General features: G+C 33.9%; 1 protein-coding gene across 1 annotated transcript; it reads right to left on the bottom strand.

The window, feature by feature from the left end:
* Positions 1–1,798: 1,798 nt before the first annotated feature.
* LOC111053462 (mitotic checkpoint protein BUB3) lies at positions 1,799–27,815 on the bottom strand. Its single transcript, XM_039426579.1, has 7 exons — positions 27,584–27,815; positions 24,800–24,869; positions 16,725–16,876; positions 11,720–11,878; positions 10,513–10,658; positions 5,683–5,822; positions 1,799–4,187 (listed from the first exon to the last, which is right to left on the bottom strand). The coding sequence occupies exons 1-7, from the start codon at positions 27,785–27,787 to the stop codon at positions 4,069–4,071; spliced, it is 990 nt and encodes a 329-aa protein (XP_039282513.1). The 5' UTR covers positions 27,788–27,815; the 3' UTR covers positions 1,799–4,068.

Genomic DNA, 27,815 nt, shown 5'->3' with positions numbered 1-27,815 from the left:
ATTTCTATTTTAAAAGAGATAAGAAACGATGGTATATATTTTCACAATATTATGAAAACAGAAAGAACTCCTCACAAGACCAAAGGTAAATAATGTCCATTAGAAGCTTAGAATGTAAGATGTGAATTTTATTGTCATACACTGACTAATGTTAAAAACTAAAGGGTTGGGAATTGGGGTACTTTGGGGGGGCATTACACTTGGATGGGGGGGGGGGGCATGCGCCATTACCATTGGGGGGTTGGGCACCCCTGCTTAGAAGAACTACACCGCTGGATTCTATCACGACTTGAGCCTGTCATGCGTTGTCTGTACCTGGAAGAGACACGTTTCTAACTTGAAAAATTAAACATCGATATAAAACTTTTTGATTCGATGTTCTGTAATGAATATTTTCAGATTCCGTATTAGCACAGGCAACGAAGTGTTATAGAGGGGAAAGTTTGGAAGACAATTTTTGACCCGCAGTTCTGTTTAGGGTAGTGAGGAGGTGAACATATCAAAAGTCCCAACCCCTACCCCTGTGCTAAGGGGGTGGGGGTGGGTCAAAGGTACCAGTTTTTGGTTTCTCGCATATAACTCGGAAATTATGCATTTTACAGACATGACTATTCTATAAGAAATTAAAGCTTACATAATTTCCTACAATATTGATTCTACAACTTTTTCGAAAACAAAGCTCTACAAATCTAAGGTGAGCATTCATTTTTACGATGCATTGTTGGAGAGTTGTAGGCCCTGAAACATCAAAAAATAGGATTAAAAGCTGTTATTTTAACAATTTTACACTTTTAAAAGTGTATATCTCGGAAACTGTTGGAGATACCACAAATCACCACAGGACAAATATTGTAGAGAATATTCATCAAGCTTCATTTTTGAATAGTTAGTCATGTCGGTTGAACGCATTTTTCTCAAGATATGAGCGTGTAATCAAAACATTGGAAAATTCAACTTTTAAACCATCCTCATCCCTTTAGCACAAGGGGTAGGGATGGGGACTTTTAATATGTTCACCCCCTTACTGGTCCCAACAAAGCTGCGAAGTCAAAAATTGGTTTCAAAACATTCTCTCCAAATTCCTTTGTAAATTGGTCTATTTTTGCCTAACTGAAGATCTCACACTCAACACTGAAGCTGCTGCAACAGTCGTGGGGATTTGCGTAAACTTGTAAAATTATACATCAAATTGAAGAGAATTTGATGCTCTGTGAGCTCATGATCAGCATTGATTTTTCCTAACGATATTCAAAAAGTTATGAGCAAAAAATTAAAGGAAAATGTGTTTTTTTAAATGTCACATCTTTTAGAGCGTATATCTCGAAAAGTGAGAGATATAGAAAAAGTTGTAGAATCAATATTGTAAGAAATTATGTAAGCTTTTATTTCTTATAGAATAGTCATGTCTGTAAAATGCATAATTTTCGAGTTATATGCGAGAAACCAAAAAATACCCTTGAAATTGAAATTCGACCAGCAGTTTTCGAGTTATTGAGTATTTAATGACCAGAAGTGGGCATATTCTGAAAATATCAAAAAAATCGATATATCTCGAAAACTAAGGTCGATAGGAAAAAAGTTTACTGAACATTATTTAATTAAAGTGGATTTTTGACAACGTTCTAAGTCTATTCAATTATGGAAAAGTTCCACAACATCAACATTAACACTACAAACTTAATTACTGAACATTGTTTGTCAGAAATGTCGAGAAGAATCTATGGTCAACGGCTGTTACAACCTTGGTGGGACACCCGTACATCGAACTACAAAAGGAAAAAGTCAAGAACACAAAACATTTTAAAAAATGATATCTTCTATTCATTACATATAACACTGACAGTTGTTTTAGAATAATAATACGAACTTGATTGATGGAATTTACATTCATTTGTTCAAAAAACGATGCACGATTATTATAAATGTGTTCACTCTTCATTATTATATAGTTCAATTACTATTATAATTGGCGCTTTCAAAATACATTGTAGTTTTAATACGTTATGTTGTTTGGATACATAAAAGAAGTCTAGAACTAATTTTTGCATGCAAAATTTCCTTATGCTGAATGCTTCAAAAACCTCGATTGTCTTTCCAGTTTTCAACGATTTTCGCCAAATTCAGCAATCAGACAGAAAAATCATTGTTATCTTTTCATAGATAATACAATTTCGAGAACAATGGAATAATTTGCAACTCTATCGTAATAAGTACTGAGTCACAATTTTTTTAAAACGAGTCAAATTTTAGTAAAAAGTTGAATTATTTTACTTTTTAATTAACAATAACTTTTGATTGTCACCATTTGAACGAATAATTCAAAACCCCTTTTGGCGTAATAATAAAATTGAATGTCTTGAAATGACCATTAACTTTAATCTGCTGAATTGATTGTTTTGGGATATTCATTATTGGGATTCGGATTATGATTGATTTCGATCGTTCAAGTGGTAAAAATCCTTATAGTTGCTATTGAATAAGTTATTGTTGATTGAAAACTGAAATTCTTCAACATTTTTTTACGAATTTGACTCATTTTTGTAAATTATTAATTCAGTACTCATTGACGAATGACAATAGAGAAATGCGAATGGTTTCATTGTTCTTGAAATTTTATCTACAGAAAAAAAGTAAGAATGATTTTTTCTGTCCGATGGCTGGTTTTAGCGGAAATCGCTAAAAACTGGAAGAGGAACACAAAATTTGAGGTTTTCGAGGCCTTTTGTATTTGACTCAAGGAAATTTTGCATGCAAAAATTGGTTCTGGACTTCTTTCATATATCAAAACAATATATTTTTCCTACAGATACCTTGAAAAGTGACCATTTCTGCACTAATTGCAGGCCGCAAAGAGTCACTTTTCCGCTCTAGTGCGCAAAGTATTACTTTGCGTACTCCAGATTTGCAGCATGACAACGCAAAACAGTTAGTAGGTTATATGGAGCACCAGTGCAGGAAAATCAAAATTAAGTTGGTAACACTGACTGTGGTATAGTGTGGTCCACGTTATAATATGACAGTGGAGAACGGTGTTGCCTTGCCATTATGTGCCTTGATTAATTTAATTATTATTATTCAATTTTAAATAAATTAAGGTTTTTATTATTAATAAAATTACATAGAAAAACATTTGATGGATTTCAGGGAATTTTACCCATAATTACCCACTTTTCATATTCAATGGTAACTGTAGGAAAAATTTAATGTGAAATACGTGCGCAAAGTTCGTTTGCTGCACTCAAGAAACCATTATTCCGCACTCGCCTAAGGCTCGTGCGTAAACGTTTCTTTCGGTGCAGCAAACTGTCACTTTGCGCACTAGTTGCACAAATAACTATTAAAATAGGAATACAATATATTTTGCAAGTACCCCTCCTTTTTCATCTACGGTATTCATGTTGATTGGACTATTTTATTGTCTTTTTTCTTTAGGGCTACTCTTAATATAAATAAAATATAAATCTTAGTGCTTTTCGAGCAAAAAAATGGCATTAATGTCCGAAACATGTTGTGATAAAATAATTTAAAAAGGGTACTAAGATTTATATTTTGTTTATATTGACTGGACTATAAAAAAGATGGTCATGATTGTAAATTGAATGATCATATATTTATAATAAATCTCAATTTTTCATGTCAGTCATGTGCATAACTTATTCTAGAAGTTGGAATAGACGCCTGAATACAGGAAATTTGTTATGTTTAAAAACTACAACGAGCGAGCAGATTTTATGCTGCTGTCAATGAGTATTCAAAATATAAAACTAGAGTTTGTATGTGCTAAAATGCTATAGAAACAAGCTCACAAAGAAACAAGTCTGCTTACAGACTTGAGCGCCACAAACACGCGCATATCAGTTTTCATCAGCTGATTATATCTGCATTTGTATAGAAACAGTACGTATCATCATCTGATAAAATGAGCGTATTCGTGGCGCACAAGTATGTACGCACTATAAGAAGACAGATTATAAAGACCAGCATTACAAAACGTATAAATACAACAGCTTAGTCGAGACAGTAACCAGTTGATTCCGTGATAGAGACATGCAATTCGAGTGAATCAGTTCATTTTGGTTTTGTTTCTTGGTCGGTGACGTATCTGATGAACACATTATTTTCGGGAAGTGGATCACGGACTGTTTCCTCCTCGTACATGTACGAGCAAGCGATTGCCAGAGCGGTTCCTGCAAAACCAAATATAAAATAAAACGTTTAAATGTACATCTTCTAATTCTGTAGATTCGTTAAAGGCCGGTTTCCGAGCTCGGGATTTAGCTAAGTTCTAGAATTTAACTGACTTTAAACTCGAGTCAGAAAATTGGCTTTCCGAGTCAGAGCGTTAACGTAGTTGAGGACTTAAATAGACTCTGGAGTTTAGAGATCACGTTAGAGAGTGGAGTTTATAATTTCGCTTTCTGAGTGAAGGGCTTATAAGTCCAAGACTTGAATTAGATTCTCGCCTCTTTCCGAGTCGAGGATTTATAAAAAATCGTCAAGTCCAGAACTTAAATCAGCGTAATTTTAAACCCTCGACTGGGGTAGGGTTTAAATTTAAGTTCTAGATTTAACTGAGCAAACACAATTCAGTTATTGTTTTGGAGTAGATGAAAAGCCAAATAGATGTCATGGAATACCTAAATTATTTGGATTAGTCCATCTTAATTCATAGTTTATAGTTTGCAAGTTTTTTTTGCAATAAAATTGTATCAGAATTATGCGTAAAAAACTAACCTTATTTTACGAATGTGACATAACCTAAAAATGTTCAAGAAAAATAATACAAGGATTGGCTTGGAATTTATATTCCAATCTGAATGTTTTTGATCTGAATGTTGTTGTTATTAATCAATGTCATATTCAACATATTAATATAACAATAATAAATTATTATTCCAGTTTTTATTTAAACAAATACGTTTTCGAACTCATGAACTTACGCCTTATGAAATTTTTATTCCAAAATCACTGATTAGGATCAATGATCAATAATAGCATAAAGTAAAATAAAATGTTTATTCATTCATCTTTCAAAAGGTTAGGTTTTGCTTTGATTAGGCCTACAAAGAAATCGAAACGTATTTTCACAAAATAGTTTGGAGAGCATGCTCATTTGAATTATCCCGCTGCAATCAGCTGTTTTCGTTTTGCTATAATGCCAACAATATAACAGCAAAATATTGTGAATTTCCCTCATGTTTACTACATTAAAGTCCTTGACTCAAATAAGTCGAGAACTTTATAGACCCCTGAGTTTAGAAGATAAAATCGTGACTCAGAAAGTCGATTTAGACCCGAGCGCTTATTTCAGTCCTGGACTTTGTAAGTCCAGAACTTATAGATCCCGAACTCGGAAACCGCCCCTAAAAATATGGATATGAAAATTCAGCTCTTATAGTCTAGTTCACATTTAATTGTGATTGATAATATAATAATACATGGATTGCTGATGCCAGAAATTGAAAAATAGCTCAATTCGCAGAATATTCAACACAATTATTTTATTGGATGAATAGATTTTTTTCAGATATGGGTAGAGCTCAAGAACTTTAATCTTACCCATATCCACATAGCAAAAAGCTTGTTTACATAACTAGAGCAAGAATTATAATAGCCATTTTATTTATGGCAACAAATTATAGAATGGACAAATAAGTAAGATAATGGGTGACAATAACTGACCATCATGACTGAAGCAGATTGATGAAATGGATGTGTTGTAGCGATGGAATTGGCACAGCCTCTTCTTGTTGAAACCATCCCAGATATTTACATAGCCATCGGATCCAGCTGTTGCGAATGTGTTGTATCCTTGATGGAAGCTAGAATAAAATGAGATATTTCAAATCAATCAAGGATTTATATTTATTTAAGACTAATAATTGTTTTAGAGTGTATAAGATAAAATTGTATACAGGGTGATTCATAATTATGGTAAAATAATTTAATACGTGATAGTGTTTTTTGTTTAATCTATTAACCAGTTATTTGTAACCATTCCACTTTGCTTTTGTGTTAAGTGTTAACTTTTTAAAAAATGGCAGTTAATCTTAGACATTATTCATATTCCGAATTAGCTGGCATGCATTTAATGTATGGAATGGGACACTACTGTAATAGTACTGAAGCAAGACGTTTTTATCAAGAGAACTTTCCTAACCAAGTATGTCCAAGTTCAAGGTTTTTTGCCACTATTCATCAACGTCTGTCTGAAACAGATTCTTTGATATCCAAAGAGCACATTTATGCAGACAGACCCCGATCTACTATGACTGTTGAGTTAGAAGAACAAGTTCTTAATGAAATTTATGAACATCCAGAGAAGAGCACAAGAGAATTGTCAGTGCAGTTAAATGTCAATCAATCTATCATTTGGAGGATACTAAAATAGCAACAATTACATCCATACCACCTCCAGAAAGTTCAAACTCTATTGTCACGAGACTGTATTCCCTGTGCTGGTATTTGCCGATGGTTTTTAGTAAAACTTGTTTACCCAAACTTTTTAACAACCGTTTTTTTACCAACGAGGCACACTTTACAAGAACAGCTATCGTTAACGTCCACAACCAACATATTCGGGCAGCTGAGAATCCTCATGCCATTAATCCTAATCTTCCACAACATCAGTTTTCAGTAAACATTTGGGCAGGAATCGTAGGAGATCATTTACTTCTGTTCGAGCTTCCTCCCAGGCTCAATGGCATGATCTACTAGTCTTTTGGTATAAGTTTAATGTCATTTAGATATGCTACTTTCATATAAAAAAAAAACTTTTCATAAAAAACTGAATATTTTATTTGCAATCAGCTACAACTTATGAGTTAGTTCTCTCCTCATAAAACAGCAAATTTTTGTGGTGTAATGTACTACATAAGAATACATTTTATCCAACTTTTATTTAAATTTAGTTTACACAGCTTACATCATTCTTTTCAGAATTAAATTCTCTAAAATTTTTATTGCGAGGAATTATTTGTTTACTGGTCATTAAAGAAAGTTATTGGGCATCAAACGTAGAAGTCTGTGTTTTTCTACTTAGATTTTTTGCATATTTCAACTTTTTTCTCAAAAACTACTCACACTACAGCTTCCAGACTAGTTTTATTCAATTTTTCAGATATTTTTCCATATGATTCCAGCATAAGTTTCTCAAAAACTAGTCGCCAAACAATTCAGCATCGGTGTATTTCACCAGAGGAACTGAATTCCGGGCGAAATCTTTCACCCTGTATAGCTCGCTAATGAAGCGTTTATGGATATATGTTTATATGAACTTTTTTTCTTATTTTTACCTCTACTATCACTTATTGAAATATTTTACCATAATTATGAATCACCCTGTATATCAAATATAAGAATCGAAATCACATTGTGAAAATTCAGCTTGAAACTGGCCAGAGAATATTTATAAGTTTTATAACTAATCGAATCCTTTTTTTTGATTCTATCAATTATTATAAAGTTATTACTGCCAGTTTTGACTGGAAAATCGAGTAGCTGATGAATGATTGTTACAATTATTCTCAATAGTATTGAGAATGATAGATCGCATTAGCCAGTGGATGAATTTTTGTTCAATAATCATGAATAACAATTGTTTTGTTATATTTATCTTAATGTGATCTATGTACTCTAGGTATAAACCATATTGGTAAGCTTGCCAAGTTACTTCAACAAAACTTGATCAATTCATAATTTGACTCGTTTTGAAATTGACGAGACGGAATCAAATACGTATAATATATGCACCACTATATATGATCATTTAGTTTGGGAATTTATAATTTCCAATGTCATAATATTGTATTATGATTATAGTGTTTTATACAATAAATGAATAAATAAATAAGGTAGCATGAATCACACAGAGTTGTCACAATTTAATAAACCTAACGATTCGTAATGAAAGTGATAACAAAAAGAGGTAACTTGATGTTTGTCTTTCGATGAGGCGGCTATCTTCTTCCAACTAATAAAAAGTCAAATGTCCATTTGAAAAAATGTAATATTCTTAATAGTCCAGTCAATATGGACATGAAGAAGGGGGTGTGTGCTTGTAATTTGTATACTAGTTCTGATTTTTTAATATATTGTTCGGATATTACGACAAGTCCAAAACTAATGTTTTCATGCAAAATTCCCTTGTGTTAGTTACAGTGGCCCAAAAACCTCGTATTTTCGGTACATTTTCCAGTTTCCAGCTATTTCCGCCAAACCCAGTAATCGAACAGAAAAACGCTCTTGTCTTTTTTTAGATTACTGAATATAATTATAATTTATTATTACTCAATATAATCTTCTTCTTCTTCCTTGCCTTTTTCCCATTATTTGGGGTCGGCTCTCTTGGATCTTAGTCGCCAGTGATTGCAATCTTGGGTCGCCTCTGGCATTAGTTGCAATTGTCTCATATCCCTAAGCACTAGTGCCATCCATGTTAGGCGTGGTCTGCCTCTGCGCCTTGGCTGTGACTCTATCTCCAGCACTTTTCTAGTCATGTTTTCGGGTGGGCGTCTCTTTACATGGCCATACCATCGCAGTCTTCCTTCCATCATTTTTTCAGCAATTGGCACAACTTTAAAACTGCCACGTACATGAATGTTCTTAATGTGGTCCAGTCTACTTACTCCTCCGGCCCATCTCAGCAGTATGAAGTTTCTCTGCGTGTTGCTTTTTCAGAGGCCAGCACTCTGCACCATATATCATTGCTGGACGCACTGCAGCTTTATACACTTTGCCCTTAATGTGTATGGGCATTCTATTGTCGCAAAGCACTCCTGTCAGCTCTCTCCATTTCATCCAACCCGTATTAATCCTGCTCGAAATGTCTGCATCAATGCTTCCATCGTTGCTGATGATCGACCCCAATTATTACTCAATATAATACGGTATATAATTCTGAATAAAATGAGATCATTCGGAATTCTTTATCTTCAATGAGTACTTAGTTACAATATTATTAAAAAATAAGTAAACTGTTGAAAAAAATCAAGATTGATGATTTTCAGTTTTTGATCAACAATATCTTACGATTCATCATCAACGTAGCCTTCTCCCATGTTATTTGGGATCGGCTCTCCGAATCAAGTTGCGCCATTCTTCTCTTTCAATCAAAAATATCTTACGCTGTTGCATATCCATACTTTTTCACTATTAAAATTAAACTTGAATTTTAAAATCATTTATGGAGTGAAAATGCACTTACATTGGTAGTCACTACAATACATGTGGAGTGAAAATGCATTGGTAGTGTTTTTTAAAATTCATGTTCAATATCTTACGATTGTTAACATTTATATGTATAATTCTAAATCCTTTGAGGCGTAATTTTGTGCTCTACAATCTGAGACCAGGTAGAGCACTCTATCTCTTATAGATTTCCCGGTACACCTGATAAGAATGCTTCTTGTATTAAAAAAAAAACACTTCATTGTTAACTTCAACCATCATCACCGAGTCCATTGTCCTCAGATTGAGATTTCACTCAATGATATAAGTTCATAAGATCATGTTATATAGCAGTAAGAGTTCCTAATGTGAAATTCACTGTTAAATTTTTCAAGTAGTATTTTAGGATAGAAAAAATTAGCTCATCAGTCTTTAGACTAGATGGCTAGTATTGACCAATAGAAAAAAAAGTTATATAAGAATAATCCGTTAAATGCACTTTATTTAGTTGAGAGGCGCGCATAAGGACACTTCGAGGATCAAAATTTTAAACAGTCATAGCTTTTGACACAATGATCGGATCTCTTCGTACTACAGCTCATTCTTCTTGAACTACGATCAGACTACTGTATATATAATTGTTTTCAGAGTACTTTTTCCTTTGTGTAAATTGTGAAATTCGATGATTTTTCAAAAGTCGTCAAAACAGCTGTTCTACCTACAGATGTAATATCTCGACTATGACTGTGTTATTTTTATAAACTGCTCTCCCTACCTACCTCATGCACGAGAAGGAGGTTACAAAGTCAATTTCTCAAGGATGGGGTGGACCCCACATTAGTTTCCCAGGGAAAAGACTCATGCCAGTTGATAGAGCCTATAAAAAACTATACAGGGTATGAATTTGAAAAAAATCGGTCAAGTCATTTTTGAGAAAATCGTGAAAAACATGGTTTTTTAGTAATTATCTGCCATTTTTCTCAAGAATATTACGGAGCTCCTGCAATTTTCCCAGAAATGAGACTCATGTCATTTGATAGGACTTTTGAATAGCTATCTATGGTATAAATTTGAACAAAATCGGTGAAGCCGTTTTCGAGAAAACCGTGAAAATATGTTTTTTTTAGTAATTATCCGCCATTTTTTCCGCCATATTGAATTGAGTTTTATTGAATTTCTTATTGTCGGATCCGGATCCTCATGGACCTTAAGTTTAAAATTTCAAGTCAATCGGTTAATTAGGAATGGAGTTATCATGTTCACAGACATATACACACACACATATATAGGGCAAGGAAAGTAAAAATGATACTGAACCATGATCATTTTATGAACGAGACTAACCTTATAGCATTTACTGGATAAATTTTCTCGATTCCATCTTCCTTGATACGGTGACACTTGAAAGCATACTTTTTCTTCTGCATTTCAGCACCGGTATCCAAATACTCCACTGCCACTCTTCCTTCGATACTGCTAAGAACGTAACCCTGAGAATTGAAAACAATTTGTGTTCATAATAACTTGAGACAGTAAATTGTTTTCTAATCATTCCACGAACTTCAACAGCTAGGGTTAAATTTTGTCTGAAAATTTACTGAAAAAATTTAAGAACATCATCACAGAATATTTAAAAACACAATCAACCATTTTCTAATAGTGAACGTTTGTTACCATCATCTTGAATTGAATGGGTAAAACTGTATTCAAACAGGATATACTGTGTAAAATGACCATAATAAATACGAAAGAAAACTTGCTAAAAAACTAGTATGATATCGTTTTTAATTCTCATAAATTCGTGAATACTGTAAAGTTCGTTTAAATTTATTCTGATATTTATCATCAAGAGTCTTATATCAACAGTCATTTGCGCATCCTCTTATTAATGCGTTAATGACATTACACTATGTTGGTGTAATGGTAAAATGAACTAGAATCTACCGAATTTATATTTTGGATAAAGAAATTGTAAAATATCATTTACTCAATGTGATGTTCATGTTTCAAAATGAACATTGTTTATTCGACAGAGGCTGGCTCAAACAGCACTCTGGTTTGTGGACTGTATAAATTACATCGAGAACCTTTTGGGGTTGTCTGGCGTCGGGTAGCAAGTTGAACAATATAATGGCTAAGTGCACAATAACATAGGCCTACCTTCATGTCCAAATCCTCCTTGCTTCTAGGATCCCGGGTCCAGATCACGATACGAGACGAGACGACACTTGTAATAAATCACAATAAATCAATAAATCACTTTGCAAAAATCGACATTACGAGAAGTGAGCTGTTCGGTTGGCTGGCAAACGGCAACTGGCTGCGATTATGCTATGCGCATCAACGTTCAATTGCCCCCTCTACCACACAACACCAGACAACAAAGAGGAACATTCATATAACGTCCGAACAAACATGGTTTATTCTAATCTAATTGAATTTGATTCATTTCACTTTCATAAAATTGCCTTTCACTAGCATTTCCTGTAGCATTGTGCTGTTCTTTCCTTGATAGAATATTGAATCGTATTATTTTTCAAATTATTCTCACCTGCTTGTTAGGGAAGCAACGGATGCAGCGAGTCTGATACTTCAAGCTGGACTCCCTTCTCTGCTGTATGTAGCCCATGTTTCGCAGATCCCAAACGAATACTTTGCGGAAAGCTGTACCGACAACCAGCTTCTCACCACACAAACTCATTGTGTAAACCTGAAACAAACATACAATTGATTTATAATGCAGGAGGTTCCCATATTGCGGATATTGTTAGTTGTTTAATTTAATGAATTAAATGACGTAAGTCCTAGCAAATGAAAACACTATATTGTTATTAGTGATGTGGATCGGGAATATTCCCAGTGGGAAGGAACTTATGATTTGGCAATATTTCCGGGAATATTTCCGAGGCCAAGAAATTTTTGGAATTTATGGGAACTTAAGGAAATTTATAAAATTGTTCTAAAAATTATTGAGATTGACCAATCACACTCATATTTTACATTAATATAATCAATAAATCATCATTCTATTTGATATTGATCAAGCTCAGCCACATTTTACATTGATATAATCAATAAATCATCATTCTTTCAGCCTGTTTTTGCTCACTCACTCACTGTCTTTTAAATACTCGTATAGTCCAGTCAATGAAAGAATATAGAGGGAAAATCTTGGAACAGAATTTTTGACACTGTAGCTCTTTCAAGGGTAGTAAGGGGGTGAACATATCAAAAGTACTCACTTCCACCCCCTGTGCTAAGGTGGTGGGGGTGGTTTGAAAGTGCCATATTTTGTTTTTTGCATATATCTCGAACAATATGCGTCTTTCGAAAATTTTTGTCGAATATAATCATAATATTAGCCTAAAGCTCAAAAAGTATCCTACAAGTTTCATTCCCAACATTTTTACTTTCCTTCCCTATTACCATAGGTAAGGAAAGTATTGCTTTCCGAAAAAAATTAAGGTACCCCAATTTCTAAATTTCTATATGTTTCAAGGTCCCCTGAGTCCAAAAGTGGTTTTTGGGTATTGGTCTGTATGTATGTATGTATGTATGTATGTATGTGTGTGTGTGTGTGTGTGTGTGTGTGTGTGTGTGTGTGTGTGTGTGTGTGTGTGTGTGTGTGTGTGTGTGTGTGTGTTGCGTCTGTGTACACGATATCTCATCTCCCAATTAACGGAATGACTTGAAATTTGGAACTTAAGGTCCCTACACTATAAGGATCCGACACGAACAATTTCAATCAAATGCAATTCAAGATGGCGGCTAAAATGGAGAAAATGTTGTCAAAAACAGGGTTTTTCGCGATTTTCTCGAAAATGGCTCCAACGATTTTGATCAAATTCATACCTAAAATATTCATTGATAAGCTATATCAACTGCCTCAAGTCCCATATCTGTAAAAATTTCAGGAGCTCCGCCCCATCTATGCAAAGTTTGATTATAGATTTCCAATTATCAGGTCTCATATATAATTTAAACGAGAAATTTCGAGTGGAAAAGATTGAGCATGAAAATCTCTCCAATTAATGTGCAGTAACATTTTCACCTAAAATTGAAAATAAGCTTGAAATTTGAGAAAATGTGATTATTCAATTGCAAACTGTTGGCAACTGTTGATTCTATTAAATCATTCACTATGAAGAGATAGCAGAGATAGATAGAGAGTGTGTATCCAGCGTTATTATCCTGTCACCATCTGGCTCAGATCTTTGAATAGTAGACTTGAGATGCGCGGAACACTAGCGTCAGGTGATCATTTTCATAACGGCAAGGAAAGTTGTGTGATTGCGCCACACCAGATTTTTTCATATCTCTAATAGTTTTCTAGGTATGAGCTCTCTAAGGTATCACATTTTGAAGAAAAACCCTTCCGGCTCCGACATCTTTTTAGCCTTATAACTTTTTAACGATTCATTGAAAAAATCCGTGCTAATCATGGGCTCATAGAGCATTATATTTTCTTCAATTTCATCTATGGTCTCATTATTTTACGCATCTCCCAACGATTGTTGCAGCCGTTATAGTGTTGAGTGTGAAATTTACAGTTTAACAACAATAGATCAATAATTGTCAGGGAAATTGGGAGGGAATGTTTGGAACACAATATTTAACTTCGCAGCTTTGTTTGAACTAGTTAGAAGGTGAACATATCAAAAGTCCTCATCCCTACTCCTTGAGCTTAAGGGATGAGGGTAGTTTAAAAGTTGCATTTTTTTCATTTCTGGCTGACACGCATGTAACTGGGAAACAATGCATTTCAGCGACATGGCTGAGTAAAAAAGGAAAACGAAGACAGCGCACATGCAAGAGTTCTGTCAAGCTGTCAGAAGGGTAAATCAGTGAGGTGCTAAGAGAGCGCGCTCTGAAATGATGCGCGCTCTTTTCGTACCTCTACGATTCGAGTTTGACAAGTTAGTGTTGACAAGGGTTCAAAATTCAGGCTGATATATATAGCTTGAAACGTAAGTCTCTACATTAGAACGAGCGTTAGCGAAGTTCTCACTTTTGACTTACTGAAGGTGTTTTCTGCCTGTTTTTATGTTCGACAAGAACTTTAGAGAGAATTGATCAATCAGCTTCAAATTTTGAACACGAATTCTTCAAACCTTTTTACAGGTCAAGTTTGTTGGACAACAAAATTGGCTCACTCCTTCAGGATATAGAAATAACATTGGAAGTGCATAAGATGAAAAATTGTTTTGATTTTATATCACACAGACTGTCAGACGGACAGACTTTATGTGCCGACACATGATTTCAGTTGCAATAATTCCAACAACATAGAAGTCTAGATTACTTCCATGTTGTTGAAATTATTGCAGCTTTCAAGCAGCTTAGAAGTAAATTAGCAGAATCGTACTCCAGTCAAAAAATAAAATTAACACTTAAAATTAGAATCAAAAATATAATAAACAGTTAACATAAATCGAAGTTCACTGGAATTCATATCAATAAATTCGGCTTAAATCTAATCACTTCAACACAATAATTGGAGAACACTAACAGAAATCTACAATTTTAATATTTTTCAATATTCACTATTCGGTCCTCAACACGTCGATTTTTGTTTATTGAAGAAAACTAGAAAATAAGTAGTAGCATGTATATTTATATGTATTATCAGGGAGAACGAAGATCTGTCAAGCTGTCAGAAGGGTAAATCAGTAAGGTACGAAGAGAGCGCGCACTGAAATGAAGCGCGCTCTGTTCGTACTCTCACGAAAATGATTTATGACCAACCTTCAGCCAGGTAGGATGCGCGTCCTCTTCGTACTTTTGAGTAAAAATGAAGCTAGATAAATTTCCTACAAGTTTTGTACAGTAGAGTTTTGTGATATCTTCTTTAGTTTTTGAGATATTCACTTTTAAAAGTGTAAAATCTTTGAAAAGACAATTATTCTTCCAACTTTTTGCACTTTCAGGGCTTATTACTCAACAACAATGCATCGAAAAAATGTAATTTTTCACACAGGGGGTAGGAGTGAGGACTTTTAATATGATTACTCCCTTACTATCCTTGAAAGAAGAGCTACGGGGTCAAAAATTGTGTTCCAAAATTTTCTCTCTATAATCTTTCATTGACCGGACTATAGAAGTATTTAAAAGACAGTGAGTTGTAGAGCATTCAATTCTCTTCAATTTAATGTATTATGCTTTCCATCAATTTTTATAGCAGTTTCAGTGTTGACTGTGGTAGGAGTGAGGAAATTTTATATGCTTACCCCCTCACTATCCTTAAAAGGACTGCGAGGTCAAAAATTGTGTTACAAAATTTTCCCTCTATATCTTTTTGAGGATTCGTTGTCTGGACTAGTATCTTATTACAAGTTAAGTGAGCCTCAATGACTCTTGAAAGTTTGTGAGCTGTGGAATTATTTTCTTTTTAATATTGAATTGAAGTCGAGTATGCTCCTTGTTTTAGTTTATTCATTTTGCTGTATTTTATAATTTCTCATTTTTGGGTTATATTCTACTCTAATCTTTATTTAGAGGTAAATTATTTTTGTGCGGAGAAATTGAATAAAATCATGCAAAGACAGTTAAATTACACTCAATACTTTGTTGACTTTGTTTACCAGATTTGCAGGCATTTATTAGCAAGTAAAAAAATCTTATTCAACTTGTAAGACATGAAAGTAGCATGATAATAGTGGTGCAATTGAATGATTTATTGAGTGCTCATTTCTCCTTTCAGTGATCAGTCTATGAACTTCAAATTACTGTTTTCTTTGAACTTACTACAATTTATAAGTTATTCATCCTTATATTTTTTACATAAATCTGTTGTATAACAGGTGATTGAGACCATGTGTAACAAAAAACGCCTTTTTCGGTCATTTTTTATGAAAGAAATCATAAATTTCTTCAAGTTCCCAAAAATTCCCGGGAATTTATGATTTTTGGGAATATTTCTCTTAAATTCCCTGGGAATATTTCCTCGATCTTAAATTCCCGGGAATTTTTCATCACTAATTGTTATAGTTCCAAAAAAGTTCTTAAGCTTTGGCTTTAGAGAAATCCGAATTGTCTTTAGCAGAGGAAGTATTATTTCAGATTAGAGACAAATTTCAATTATATTTGTCAAATATAAGAAAGTATGTTTAAAAAGGTTAGAAACGACATGCACCTTGGAACTGGGAACTGAGATTAATAGCTAATAATAAATTCTTGGCAATCGTGCATATATTACGAATTATAGTAATTCAATCAAGTTGAAAGGAACAAAATGAAAATATACAGACCACTTATAAGGCCAGTTATCACGTATACGTTTGGGGTGATCCTGTTGATTTTCTCCCAATCATAGTTCTACTCTTTGTTTCTAAAAGTTTTCTACTCATCTACATATTCTCTGTTCTGTTCAAGTCAATTTTTTAATTGTTTTAATAAAAATGTAGTGCTAGTTTGCAATAGGTCTTGCAAGACATGGCAATACATTGTAGTTTGTGATGAAGAATCAATCAATAATCAATCATTGATTTAATTAACTAAGTGTATTTGATAATAATAATAATAATAATGAATGAATAGAGATTCAGTATTACACTCACCTTATCAGGTTGAGAATAGTTTCCTACTAATCGATTGGTGCGAGGATCCCACATTTTAACCGTCGAATCCCAGCTTCCGGTGAGAATACTGTTCACGTCTGAAGAATATTCTATACACCGTATAGCTTGGTCATGCGTCCCCACAACAGTTTCTGACGAAGCACAAACAAAAACAATAAATTAGTACAACTAGAACCAAAGAAAATTGGATAAAATACTACAGCTATTATTAAATATTAGTGCTAAATAGAATATTAAAGTATTAGAGCCACATTTAACGCTATGTGAGGAATTGGATGAGCGTGGCAAGTTCAATGTAAGAATGATAGCTCAATGTTGGAAAGAACATTGGAATAAAGTATTTTCAAGATAATATGATTGAGTGTTAATTCGTCTAAAACAGTAATATTGTGATCATGATGTCTCTGGTATAAATTAATAATAAAGAATAGTTATTGTTATTTGAAAAAGTAAACAGACGTAGCCTAAGTAAAGGGTGATCACGAAACTTGAAATCTCTGGTATAAATTAATAATAAAGAATAGTTATTGTTATTTGAAAAAGTAAACAGACGTAGCCTAAGTAAAGGGTGATCACGAAACTTGAAATCTCTGGTATAAATTAATAATAAAGAATAGTTATTGTTATTTGAAAAAGTAAACAGACGTAGCCTAAGTAAAGGGTGATCACGAAACTTGAAATCTCTCGTATAAATTAATAATAAAGAATAGTTATTGTTATTTGAAAAAGTAAACAGATGTAGCCTAAGTAAAGGGTGATCACGAAACTTGAAATCTCTGGTATAAATTAATAATAAAGAATAGCTATTGTTATTTGAAAAAGTAAACAGACGTAGCCTAAGTAAAGGGTGATCACGAAACTTGAAATCTCTGGTATAAATTAATAATAAAGAATAGTTATTGTTATTTGAAAAAGTAAACAGACGTAGCCTAAGTAAAGGGTGATCACGAAACTTGAAATTTTTTTCCAGTATGTAGGCCTACCATGGATATTGTCATTTATATAATATTAAGGGGCGATGTACACCGGAGAAACACTTAATATAAAAAACGCCTGCGCCGGGTATGATCACTTTGAAAGCGTATAGTATGTGCAAGTGCACATGAGCCGAAAAACAAAGCTTGAAAAGTTCCATTGAAAGAAGTTGGGACTTGCATGTAGCTGCAAGTGCAAGCGTTTAGTATGATTGTTCCTATATTCCTATTGCTCTTTCCAAATTTTGTTTATCATCTGACCGCTTAGTTGTACATAACCAAGCTTGCATTGGCACATACAGGGTGGTGGGTGAAAAGTCCGAGAACGGCTTAATATCTCATACACAAAGATAATTTGACGGTGGGTGTGATTGGGGATCCTACTCAAATTGAAAAAACTACCTCATAATGATTTTAAAAATCTGGTCCGCCAACCTGGATCCGCCATATTGAATGCAACTTCATTTTTTTAAATAGGAAAGTGGTCGTGCGATACATGATTTCGATAGGGAATTTCAAGAAAAAATTAATGGTGGAAACCGCATATCGATATCTCAAACCGTTTCGGAAATATTCACATTATCAATCAATGCTATTCTAAGCAGAAAAGAGAGAAAAAAGTCTGAGAACGGCTTAGTATCTCATAAAAAGAAGTGATTCCAAGGTGGGTGAGATTAGTGATGTTACTCGAATTGAAAATACTACTTTACTAGACTTTAAAAATCTGGTCCGCCATCTTGGATCCGCCATTTTGAATGCAACTTTATTTTTTTAAATAGGAAGGTGGTCAAGCGATACACATGATTTCGATACGGAATTTCAAGGAAAAATGAATGGCGAAAACCGCACATCGATATCGCAAACCCTTCAGAAGATATTCACATTATCAATCAGTACCATGCAAATCAGAAATGAAATACATGAGTGGTATTCTGGGTCATGCAAGTGAAACCTGCTGAATAGCGAGAAAAAATCACCCAGCACTGTTAACATCAATCTTTATCCACCAACGGTTCCTCCACACCAGATAAGGCAAGCTTATGCTTGCACGGCACTCTGTCATCATCAACTTCTCACAACGTCTAAAGGTGTGTTTGGTCAAAAAAGAGCTTTATTTTTCAAATTTTGTTTTCCTTACGAAATTGATGTTTTTATTTTTTCCCTGTCTAATAATAAAGATGAAAACATCAAAGGTTTGAGGTTGAGTGGTAGACAGGAGTTAAAAAGTAGACAGGAGTTCAGTTGCTATCAGACCTCGACGAAGGACGGTCGTGTTTTTAGACTCTCTTATCGCAGTTAGATAAGTGCGGAGTGAACTGTACAGAATATTGGTTATGTTTAAGATGGTATTCTGCTAGTTGTTTTTCGTGTGTCGAAACCCGTTAATTATTTTGAAACTAAATTCTCTCAATCAATATTTTTTTGTGTTCCTGTCTCAAGATGTCCATGTGTTCGAAGTGTGAAGTGCAATTTACAACAAACGAAGGTATTAAATGTAGTAAGTGTAAACTAGATTGCACTAGACTTGGTAACATAGAAAAATTCAAAAAAATGAACTCTCAAGTCAAAGCAGCCTGGAAATGTGATGATTGCGTCGGTAGTGCTGAATACGTGAATGCGGGACTTGAAGCTAAACTGAGTCAAGTACTAGAGGAAATAACTGCGCTTCGAGCTGTATTCGAGCCAAAGATTGATGCATTGAGTGCAGATGTTGAACTATTAAAGCAATCCAAATATACGTTAGAAGAAACATCCGTTAAACATGAGGATAACCTCACTAATTTGAATAAAATTTCCAGCTATTTGAGTGAAAGGAATAGCAAACTGGAAGATGAAATCAATTTCCTTCATCAACGCTCCAGATTGGATACTATTGAAATCACCGGCATTCCACTGACGGATGAGGAAGATATCTACGAAGTTTTGGAGGCTGTAGCTCGAGTGATAAAGGTTCCTCACCGACTAGAAGACATCTCGATTGCGCATAGAGTTCCTAACGTCAAGGGCACAAGCAACATTGTAGTCAAATTTGTGGCGAGAAAATCCAAGATAGCGTGGCTGGATGCAGCTAAAAAGAAACAGGAAATAAAGAGCACCCTCCCGGATTCCCACGTTTTTATTAACGAACATTTGGCTCCTCACAATAAAAAACTTTTAGGTTTGGCTAGAAATCTCAAAAAGCAAGGTAAATTGGCCTTCGTGTGGGTAAAAGATTGTAAAGTACTCGTTAGAAAGGACCTTTCATCTCAGGTTGAGCGTATTACAGGAGTAAATGACCTGGAGAAATATTCAACTAATGATTAAAACTATTAATAATAACTTACTTTCGATAAGACATGTCTTCTTTTAATAAGTTTTAGTAGAGCATTTACGTTTTGATTTTGATATGAATTCAGTATTTCTATTTTACAATTATATTCCATTTTTCGATTTTTTCATTTTTTCCTGTTCGAATTGTGTTAGGAAGGATATGTCTTTAATTGTGATTAAGATCATCAACGTTATTGTATTTACCGTCAATGAGCAGTAAAATTCTAGTGATAAGATAAAACTATTCCGAATATTTTATCAGTTATACTTTCTCGGTTATAGTACTGAAACAGTTACTCATTTTTACTGATAAATAAGCTTCAATGAATGAAGTTTAATCGAGTATCGATATTTCGGTCTTACTACATAGATTTTATTTTAGCTTATCTTTAAGTGAATGAATTGATTGGAGATGGTAAATCGTCTCAATTTTCTTCTTCAGAATACGGAGTTTCGACATACTTTTTTTCTTTTTTTTTACTTTTTCAGCTTTCTAAAAAAATTGAGAAAACTAGTCTCTTAGTTGAATAATAATTATTATTATTATTATTATAAAATAATAATAATAATAATAATATAATTATTATTATTATTATTATATCCAACAGCAACAATCGCACACACTCTGCACACAGAAATACTAATTCACCGCATTCTTTTTTTCTATTTCCTACCAACGAGGAAGAAATTTTACAATTCATTGCCTCACTTAAAAACAGTTCAGCTTCCGGTATAGATGGAATATCAAACATGACTCTCAAAAGAATAGCTAATTCTGTAGCTAAACCGTTAGCAGCTATTATAAATAAGTGTTTTGTGGAGGGTGTTTTCCCTAAACATTTCAAAGTAGCCTCTATCGTCTCACTGTTCAAGTCTGGTGATCCTCAAAATCCATCAAATTACCGGCCGATTAGTCTCTTAAGTGTTTTTTCCAAAATAATAGAAAAAGTTATTAAAAGCCGTCTGCTAACCTATCTAAAGAAACACAATATTATTCACGAAAATCAGTTTGGTTTTCAAGAAGGTAAATGCACAGAAGATGCTATTGTCAAACTTGTGGAGATCTTATATAATAATTTTAATGATAGGAAAAAGACATTGGGAGTCTTCCTGGACCTGAGTAAGGCATTTGACACTATCCCACATTCTATGCTTCTGGAAATACTGCAATGCCTAGGCATAAGAGGTGTACCCCTGGAACTTTTCAAGAATTATTTACAAGGTCGTTCCCAATTTCTGGCTATGGATGGTGTTACAAGTAAAGCTAATTTATCGGTCTATGGGCTCCCGCAAGGTACAGTTTTATCAACAATTTTGTTCCTCATCTATATTAATGACATGCTTAACCTGGAAATAGAAAATTGTGAAATTTTATCATATGCTGATGACACTACTTTACTATTCACCACTAACTCCTGGAACGACATGAAAAGAGTTAGTGAAAATGGTCTCAGTAAAATTAAGGCATACTTGGATCACCACACTTTGACATTAAACACCACAAAAAGTACTTATCTAACTTTCTCTCCAAATCAAACCGGCCAACCTAATAAATTCAACAATATTAAAATTCATTCACATACCTGTCTTAGTAACAGATTGGTGAACTGTGACTGCCCGATAATAGCGAGTGCTACAAAGAGTCTTCTCTTATATATAATAAAAAACAAAAATAACTTCAGACTTCGAGAGACTATGATTTGAGACCATCTAGCATTACTTTTCAGAATGATCGTACAGTGTGCTGTACGTGTGCTGTAGGCAGTTTGACTTTGTAGCTAAAAGACTACTGAATCATATACCTTTTGATTTTGTCAATTTTAGATTTAACAGTAGAACTAGGCATGAATTGGATAAATGTATTGTAGCATTCAAGCTCAATGAAAAACTATTTTGATACAAGTAAAATTTATTTACTATAGATCCTATACTTTCTGTATTGATCAAAGATTTTCTCCTTCCAAAGTTATAATAACCTTTAGAAATAACAAATATCAAACTTTTTTGTAACTATTGAATAATGTATTCTTTTGTAGTGAATACCTTTCCCTCTTATTTTCAATGTTTTTTGAACTGATTCATGAATTAAACTACGTGATTTTCCATTTCTTTTTATATTGTATATAAATTTCAATATGCTAAGCATAGTGGATACTGTTTACATAAATGATATGCTATGATTATCATCATTTTATAATGATGCAGTTGTGCTGCTGTTCAATATTTGTAATTTATATTTTGTACATTTCTATTTTCACGAATTATTGCAATTAACTTTAACTGCCTGTATATTTAATATTAATTTCTTTCATTTTATAGAGTAGTTTTTCAACATCCTGTTTCCCTCGATATTGTTATTATGTTATTTATAGCGACTCATTCCTGCGCTCAGGTTAAACCTTTGCAGGGTTTTTTTCTTCTCAATGTGTCTTGTAAATTGTCATATAAGGATTAGGTTAGACAAGTTTTGTGAAAGTGTTGTATTTTATACTGTAAATTTGTTTTTTGAAGAATAAATGATTTTTGATTTTGATTTTTGAAAAGTCCTAACTCCGCTCAAAAAATATTTTTTTCCATTTTCATTTTTTCAAAGGTACAAACTAAAAAAATATGTAGCCTAGGCTATGAGTTTCGTTCAAAAATGAGTGTGTAACAGCTATTCCGAATCCCCCATATTTCATTGCCAAACCCTGTATGACATCATACTTGTCAAATACAATGCCGGCCATTAACGACAGGAAAAGTGTCGAGCGCCTGTGAACACAGATGTTCGATGGACAAGTTGTGCAATCAATGAAAAGCTTCGAACAAAATTTTTTGAGGTTAGGTTTTGCATCTTCTATTTTTAGAGCTTATTTTTCTTCGCTGCTTCATTTGAGGATGAATTATTTTCGTATCATTAAAATTTTCCACGATTTATTTATTTTATTGGTTATGTATTTCATTTTAGGAGCAGCAGTCAAACAGCTGTTTTTCGTTCGAAGCCTTTTGTGTGAATGTCTTTTTATTTTCCTTGCCCTATTACCATTAGCCCAGTCAACAAAGTGTTATAGAGGGAAAAGTTTAGAAGACAATTTTTGACCCCGCAGTTCTGTTGAGGGTAGTGAGGAGGTAAAACATATCAAAAGTCCCCACCCCTACCCACTGTGCTAAGGGGGTGGAGGTGGTTCAAAGGTACCATTTTTTGGTTTCTCGCATATAACTCGAAAATTACGCATTTTACAGACATGTCTATTCTATAAGAAATTAAAACTTACATAATTTCCTACAATATTGATCTGACAACTTTTCCTATATCTCTTTCACTTTTCGAGATATCCGCTCTAAAAGATGTGACATTTTTGAAAAAAACCACATTTTCCTCATTCTTTTGCTATTTTTGCTTTTATAACTTTTTGAATATCGACGGGAAAAATCCATGCTGATCATGAGCTTATAGAGCATCAAATTCTCTTCAATTTAATGCATAATTTCACAAGTTTACGCACATCCCCGACTGTTGCAGCAGCTTCAGTGTTGAGTGTGAGATCTTCAGTTATGCAAAAATAGACCGATTGACAAAGGAATTTGGAGAGCATGTTTTGAACACAATTTTTGACTTCGAAGCCTTGTTGGGACCAGTTAGGGGTGAACATGTCAAAAGTCCCCATCCCTACTCCTTGTCCTAAAGGGATGAGAGTTGTTTAAAAGTTGAATTTTTCAATGTTTTGCTTTCACGCTCATATCGTGAGAAAAATGCGTTCAACCGACATGACCAACTATTCAGATATGAAGCTTGATAAATTCTCTACAATATTTGTTCAGTGGTGATTTGTGATATCTCCAACAGTTTTTGAGATATGCGCTCTTAAAAGTGTAAAATTGTTAAAATAATAGCTTTCAATCCAATTTTTTGATGATTCAGGGCCTACAACTCTCCAACAATGCATCGTGAAAATGAATGCTCACCGTAGATTTGTAGAGCTTTGTTTTCCCTTCAATTTTAAGTATTATTTCACTACTCAATGTTTTCCTTCTATTGTTATAGCAGATTCAATGTGGCGGGGGTTGGGTGAAATTTTCAACTCTGCAACAAGTGTCAACTTAGCAATACCACACTTTTAATAGACAGACTAGAGATGCGTATTTTTGCTATGTTCACCTCCCAACTAGTCTTCATTAAGCTACAAAGTCAAAAATTGTGAACCATATGTTCCCCCCAAAATTTCACCCCCCCCCCACATTGAATCTGCTATAACAATAGAAGGAAAACATTGAGTAGTGAAATAATACATCAAATTGAAGAGGAAACAAAGATCTACAAATCTACGGTGAGCATTCATTTTTACGATGGAGATGTTGGAGAGTTGTAGTTATTGTCCTGTCACCAGCTGGCTTAGATCTTTGAATAGTAGACTTGAGATGCGCGTGAATAGTAGACTTGAGATGCGCTTGAAAACTAGCGTCAGTTGATCAATTTTCATAACGGCAAGGAAAGTTGTGTGTGCGCGCCACACCAGATTTTTAAGTTCGAATACATGTCCGTTCACCATGTTTGACCACACCTGTGCTGTATTTAGTTGCCGGCCTAAACAAAACTGACAGCATTTGTAATATTCAGGACTTTGGTGAAAAATATATCATACTTGTAAATGTATTTCAAGTGTATCATATAAATCTTCATAATTAAAATAAAGTCTAAATTCACCTTAACGCGTGAAATCGAGTTGAAAAATCTGACTAGGCTAACCTCATTATTGAATTAGCTTCCAAATAAAATGAATTACTCACCTGTATTACTATTGAAATCGAACATTTTGAGCGTTTTATCCAATCCACCACTGAACGAATGCACAGCATCCTGTAAATAAAATGATAAATTTAAAAGATTAAGGTTTTCCTGTAATTGTCAAGCGAGACATGATCCAAGTCACAAAAATAATGCTCTAAGAGGATTCGAAAAAACTGATCAAAATAAAGGCCTTTACGGTACTAATAAAAAAATAAGAATGACGATTTTAATTTCAAATCTGATTGTATTTATAATTGTATAGGCTTATCTTATTTTCTCAATGATTAGCAACTCAACTTGAAGATAAGGTTACATTTTTAATCATCATAGGCTAATGATAATCATCCACATTGAGTAGGCCTATCAACGCACAGGTGATAAGAATGATTGAGGAATCATTGTCCCTCATAGCGGAGGAAGCATAAAAATCAGAAATATAAGTGGAAGACAAATCATCACTGTATAAGGGTCAAAACATAGTGGAGCAGCGAAAGTAGTTGAGAATGTTGAAGATAATGCATTTATTTAAAAGTGTCGAAACATAGTGAAGCAGCGTAGGTAGATATTGAAGCATCGGTCCCAGATTTCTTTTTAAACTTCAACCAGTTAGCTTGCTCGGATATTTTCGCAATTTCTTCACCTCGATAGTCGATTGGATTGATTTGTTTATTTACCGGTATGTTATAATATACAGAGTTATCATAAAAGAATGGTGCGGTTTCGAACATGGTTTAAAGAAAACCAAAATTACTTACAGTTAATGTAGTTTATTCATCTACTTTGTCGTCTCAAACAGTTATATAATTGATCAGTTGCGACCTTAAGACTCTGACACCAGAACTGAGCCAGCCAGGTCACGAGATATTATTATTATATACAATTAATAAATTTCAATATGTGCGCCATTAGTCGCTCAACAAATGTCCAAACGATTATCAATTTCTCTCCAAACATTCACTAACATTTCTCCGGTTATAGTTGTCATTGCTTCATTAATCCTGTTTTTTAAGTGGTTCATCTCGCGATTTTTTTCTTGTGGAGTTACATAAAAAACATTGTTCATTCACAAAAAATTCGGGACCTGAACCACTTAAAAAACAGCAATGACAACCATAACGGAAGAAATGTTAGCGAATGTTTGGAGATAAATTGATTATCGTTTGGACATTTGTCTAGCGACTAAGGGCGCACATATTGAAATTTATTAATTATGTAAAACAACTGTTTGAGACGTCAAACTAGATGAATAAAATACATTGACTGTAAGTAATTTGGTTTTTCTTTAAACCATGTTCGAAACCGCACCATTCTTTTATGACAACCCTGTATAATGGTTTACAGGATAAATTAAAATATTGCTTATAATATAATAAAATTTTGCAAAGTATGGATAATCGATCGGAATAAAGATAAAATGCAACTTGAATAACAATGGTGTAATAGTGTAAAGTATTTTACATAGTTCGACTGATTTTTAACAAATAATTGTTCATTCTTGGTAAACGAAATAAAAACCTTTTAATTAATACACAACCGAAATATGATGAAATTTATTATTTAAAATAATGTCTAAATATGCGGAACATAAAACTAAACTGAAGAACTGGATAATTAGATTTTTAAAATGAGATGTTTAAAATTCAAATAAAGTACCTACAGTAACAGTAAAATAATGCATGGTTAACAAACTAATGCAAACTAACATATTATTATGAAGTGGTTTACGTGGCGATGTAAGTTCGGTTTGATAAATTCGTGGTCAACAATAGTGTATAGCAGTTGAAATTAGGCTCTATATATCAGAAATTGAAGTTTGCATACAATGATACCTCGTTCATTCAGTACTCGCTTAACCAATATTCCCGTTTATCTGTGATGACTCCAAGAGGAAAACTGAAGAATGTTCACCGTAACTTGCTATATTTTCAGCACAACGGCAGTTTTGATGACTTGGAGTATGCTTAGCATTTTCGGCCCACTGAACAGTGGTTGTACGTTTTTACACTCACAGATTTCTCGCCGACACGACACGCAGAAAGTCCTCCGATTGACTGAGAGTCTGCTGTTTGTTAGTAAGAATTGGCCAATTTTGGGGAAACATGTCAGCAAGGAATAGGTGAATGAGGGAACGGCTCTTCACTCAGTCTGTCAGTGAATTGAGTACTGTGGAAACTATACTGTAGGAGAACAATATTTTTATGTAAATGAAAAGTAAACGCAACCGCATTACGCTAATGACCACCCGTATTGTTGTTGCTAAAATACAATATTGAAAACTGAAAGGATTTGATTAGAACTCTCAAAAATTACAATAGAAACGTTTTATCCAGCAATTCGCTTATCCGCAATGATCCTGGTCCCATCAAAACCGGATAAACAAGGTTTTACTGTAAGATGAAAAAGTGGTGAACATAATTTGTGAATTGAGCCTAATTGAGATTGCATTGACGACATTGGGTTGAAACATAGCTGAGCGGCATTTGTTGATGAAAATAATGCATGTATTCCAGTGGGTGAGTAACATAGTGAAGCTGTATATTTTAATAGATTGAAATACTGCATGCTTCATTTCCAACATTTTTGAGCTTTAAGCTAACTTCGCCGTTCTACTATGCTTTGATCAATTGGTCCAAAGTTTGTTAATTAGAGTGGTCTAATTTTGACTATTCACTGCGATACCTTTGGCACGAAGTTTGCAGTAAAACCTTATTATCGATCATGATAGGCCTATACAGTAGTATGTTATTAAAAGATATTTGAAGAGAAATGTGTATTAACTGTACCTGGAAGCAAACATCGAGGACCGGCCTCTCATGAGAGTATTTCATTCTGACGCTATTGGCTTGGATGTCGTACAATGTGACTGAATTATCCCACGATGACACCAACAGGAACTGAGAAGAGTTTGGGCCGAATTTGACTGATGAGATGCCATCCTCAGGTGGTGATTTCAGCTTGAACTCAGTTCTTGTATCACTGACTGTCATTTTGATGCTGGAAATAAAATAGCAAATA

This window comes from Nilaparvata lugens, chromosome 4, assembly GCF_014356525.2.
Source record: "Nilaparvata lugens isolate BPH chromosome 4, ASM1435652v1, whole genome shotgun sequence".
Lineage (NCBI taxonomy): Eukaryota > Metazoa > Arthropoda > Insecta > Hemiptera > Delphacidae > Nilaparvata > Nilaparvata lugens.
This window is presented reverse-complemented; position numbering and strand designations above follow the sequence as displayed.